The 4439-nt window shown below is 44.8% G+C and overlaps 1 protein-coding gene across 1 annotated transcript in view; it reads right to left on the bottom strand.

Annotated features, from left to right (window-relative positions):
• ENPEP (glutamyl aminopeptidase (aminopeptidase A)) overlaps nucleotides 1–4162 on the bottom strand; it is a 35097-nt gene extending 30935 nt beyond the window's left edge. The window contains exon 1 of the mRNA XM_010147094.1: nucleotides 3308–4162. Within this exon, the coding sequence (XP_010145396.1) occupies nucleotides 3308–3921 (614 nt within the window). The 5' untranslated portion in view covers nucleotides 3922–4162. The remainder of the gene's footprint in view (nucleotides 1–3307) is intronic.
• Between the last annotated feature and the right edge of the window lie 277 nt (nucleotides 4163–4439).

Raw genomic sequence — 4439 nt, forward strand, 5'->3', positions numbered from 1 at the left:
AAATTCTTTGCTTCTTCTGAGAAAATTTTCTCCTTGAGGAAGAAATCCAGGAGTGCTGCTTCTGCACACTAAAGAATGTTTTGCCTTTCCCTAATTAATAAAATCCAAAACGCAAGTCTCCCTGTCAGAGATGTGCCCAGCTGAGTATCTTTTATAAGCAGCTTGCTCTCCTCTTATGGAGGACAGAGACAATTCCTAAAAAAGGGAAGCTGTACCTTGTCACTAGCAGTAATGCAAAATCAGAAACTGCTGCTGTGACATGTTTGTATTATCTGTAGTATTATGGAGAAAATAAAAGGGTGTTTTTGCACATTCCTTGAGAGGAAATGTGTTAAAAGAACCCATTACACCAGGCAAGGACTCACGTTGGTCTCTTTTCCTTAATATCTGAAAATAACACAATTGTAATGTAATTTGTACATTTTGTAATTGAAAGTACAAATTACAAAGTACAATTTGTAATTGAAAGTAAGAAATGGTACTTTGCATGATGCAGTAACTTACTGAGAGGAAAAGAGGGGCAAAGTAGGGAGGGGCTGTGACTCCCCTTTCATCGACAGGGCAATGAAATGTGCAGACCGAGGAATTGCGTTACCAAAGGACTTACAGGTGCTTACAGCAGGATTCTGGCACTCCCAGGAGGAACGAGGCAGGTCTGTGTCTAAAACCTGCCTGCTCAAAGTTTCTGCTTTCCTGCAGCCTACCCGCGTGCACACGTCCATGTAAACAGTTGTGTTCCCGAGGTATGTCTCAAGATCCACTTCTGGGCATGTCCAAAATCACCTTTGTCCTGATGGGGACTGTGTGATCTGTCTGAACAGGATACCCAAATGAGGTGTTCTTCTCCCTAAGCCTCCCAAGGATCCCAAATGAGGCGTTCTTCTCCCTAAGCCTCCCAAGGATCCCAGGCTTGCAGGCATGTTCAGCACATGTCTACCTGTTTTCCACAAAATGTGGTGGGAGATTGGAATCTAAGCAACAGCAGAGCTTGGACTTGTGCCCAGTTTGTAAACAAGAGGCAATGCTTTGACAAACCTTTGCCCTGGGAGCTGACTTTCCAGTGTTACTGATTCTCTCTAAAGGTCCCTCTGCTTCTAACACTGCCCAGAAGGGATGGGGGAGGGGGTTATTACATGTTGGGTCTTATTTTCACTTCAGCCCCCCTCACTCTAACATCCACTATTAATAGACTTGCTTGACTTTTGCTATTACCTGATCTGATTTATATTTACTTACGACATCACAGAAAAGAGAACTCTCTGGGTTGCAACTGTCCAAGGGTGCTGCCTGCCTCAGGCAAAGGTGACATAAAAAGGCTAATTCCAGTCACCATTAGTTTTGAGTAGAAAGCCAGGGGAAAATACGGTTTTAATAAGTAATGAACCCCTTCCCTCACCATCCTTCCTCACTCCATCCTATCACCTACCCTCCTGCCATGTAGCTGCAACTTGGCTGGTGGCTGCATTCATTGCAAAGCTGCACGTACCACTATCACGTACGTCGCCTTTTCCACCCCCACAAATGATTTGCTCAAAGTTAACCATGCGAAAAGCATTTCAGAAATCACCATTCACTCATTCTTATTAGACGCCTTCTCAAACTTACACACTTAAGTTCCTTTCTGTATTATTTTCAGCTGCTGGACAGGATTATCCTTGAAATTGTGGCTTCCAACATCCAGATCCAGAAGTAGGGACCTTCTCAAAGTGAGCTCAGATTTTACGCTTCCTTTAGCTTATGAAGTTCTCCTCTCTTCCTTATGCCAGGTGCTTGGTCCTGCTCTTCCTACACTGCCTGGATCTGAGGGATGGGCACTCACCTCTCCTGCTCTGGGACTCAGGAGACCTGCGTTCTGGTCCTGCTGTTCTGGTGTTGTGACAGACCTGGGGCAATTCATTTAATATGTAGATATCCTTCACTGATAAAAAGGAGGTAACACACCTTAACTTAGGAAGATGCTAGGAGGTTACACTTTAAAACTGCTGTGGGGATGTCAGGTGCTTCAAGTATAAAACCAAAACACCTTCCGAGTCAGAGCAACACTGAGGTGGTAGATGGAGGAAAACAAGGTGTTGTGACAGACCTGGGGCAATTCATTTAATATGTAGATATCCTTCACTGATAAAAAGGAGGTAACACACCTTAACTTAGGAAGATGCTAGGAGGTTACACTTTAAAACTGCTGTGGGGATGTCAGGTGCTTCAAGTATAAAACCAAAACACCTTCCGAGTCAGAGCAACACTGAGGTGGTAGATGGAGGAAAACAAGAGGGAAAGATCTTGGATTTGCTGCTGCTGCCGCCTGTCACTGCTGCTACTCCGGGCGCTGCCTGTCAGCAGCTGAATGGAGCCGGTGTGACTCTCACTCATGACACCATTGTCCCAGGAGGGCAAACAAATGTGTGAAAACACACCAGTGTTTGTCTCTGTGTTCCGGCTACAGGGCCTTGAAAAGTCTAGCCAAGTTTATCTTCCAGCGTAAGGGCTGGAATGAGTCACTTCGGAAATGTAAATATTGGAAAAGAGACGAGTGTCCTCTCTATATGTTAACTTCAAAGAAATGCCTCTGAGCAGTGGGCAATGGCTTTTTCAGGCTTCCAACTTGAAGTAGTGCCAACCTGGGAAGTGGGATGGGTTAACTGAACTGGCAGAGCCTTGGTAATCTTTCAATAACTATTGACACATTAAAAAGGAAGAGATGGAGCACAAAAAAAAAAAAAAAAAAAATACATTAAAAAGGAATAGATGGAGCACAAAAAAAAAAAACAAACAAGTCAAAGATAACCTTCATAGTTTGGACTTTCCTACCCAGAATTTAAACCATCTGCAGGAGGGACAGTGAAATTCTGGTTTCTATATTCCTCAGGCTTACGACATCAAGGAGGCACGATGTCAGGAAAACTATGACAAGAGCATTTTACACCAAAACAGTTACCTTGGGGAGTGACAGAAGAGAGTGGTGAGAGCTGTATGCTATTTAATGTACTACAGAGATAAAACCAGACCTCGATCCCTCCAGCTCTCTGAGGGAGCCATTTGTGAAGCTCAAAGGTAACCTGGAGTTTGAAAAAGCTTTTCAGAATAGTAATAACAAACTGCTCTTCTGTCCAGCCCACATTCACTTGTCAACAGCCAAAAGGTTTTGAATACAGCATCTTCCTTAGGGGAATGAGAAAATTAAAGAACAGCCCAGAATTTCAGCAAGTTGGTGAGAGACAAGACTGAGAAGCTGAAATAGGAATAGAGCAGGCCTGAGCAAGTAGAAATAGAGAATGAAGTTTTATAAATAAAAGAAAAACTGCATTACTTGATCTGTTTGTTCTCAGTGTAGGTGGTCCTATAAAACCCAACCAGGGAACCATTCAGCCATCCTTGAAACTTCAGGGTGAGTATATAGGGATCACTTTCATCAGTGACAGGGAGCTCCGTTTCTGCCTTCATCACTATGTACTCTTGCGGCGTGTACCCAAAGCAGTCGTTCAGAGCAACCTGCTGTCCTGAGGATTTCCGGAGTGTGGGCATTTCTGTAATCTTGGTCTCTCGCAGGTGGAGCCACAAGTAGCTGGTAGGTTTTTCCAAAGCTATGGAAATACTGACTGTCCCGGTGTAAATGTCTGTATCCATTTCAGGCTTCATTTCCAGATCATAGTGGATAGGCTTGACATAAGTGGGTAGCCTAAAATGTTTCCAGTCTCCAGTCTCATCATTTTTAGGAGGACAGGGACCCAAATCCACTGGGGGAGGAGGGTTTGTTGGCTGATCTGTTCCCTCCGAAGGTTGCTGAGATTTAGGTCTGCTCAGTCCCACACCAAGCCCCACGGCAAGACCTACAACGACCACGACGCCACAGATGATGGCCACATGCTTCGTCTTCATGCAGTACCTCTTGGCCTTCTTATCCTCAAAATCCATGCCCTCCATCTCTGCTCCCGGGTCTGTTCTCAGAGCAAAACATTAACCGTAAAAAAGCTTATTATTCACTCCAGCACTTGCATTCAGTAAACTCAGCAGACTTGGGTTGGATTTTAATTGTGTAGCTATAGCTGTTCTCTGCCCGTCTCCCCCACCTCGCTTTCCACGAGACACCCAATTAATTAAAGACAACATGCATTTGGAGGAAATGGGAATGATCAAAAGGAGAGCAGCTGGGCTGGGAGACGGAGGGAACTGACACAGAATAAAATTGTTCCTGCCGTGCTCCCCTTATAAGCAGCGCAACCCCACCCCCGGCCCCTCCTGCTCTGGCCTGAGTTAAATATAAAACAGTGCTATGTTAATCAGCAGTTAGGAGATGATCAGATGCCAAAGCCCTGTCAGCAGCTTTCACAAAGAGTTTGCAGATAGAGGTGTAACTGCTCCAAACCCTCAACCTTTGCCACCACCTCTTCCTTTTCCCCCCCCCTTGCTGTGTCTTGTTTGGGTTTTGAGGTTTGGGTCCT

Source organism: Eurypyga helias, unplaced genomic scaffold (genome assembly GCF_000690775.1).
Source record: "Eurypyga helias isolate BGI_N326 unplaced genomic scaffold, ASM69077v1 scaffold912, whole genome shotgun sequence".
Taxonomy (NCBI): domain Eukaryota; kingdom Metazoa; phylum Chordata; class Aves; order Eurypygiformes; family Eurypygidae; genus Eurypyga; species Eurypyga helias.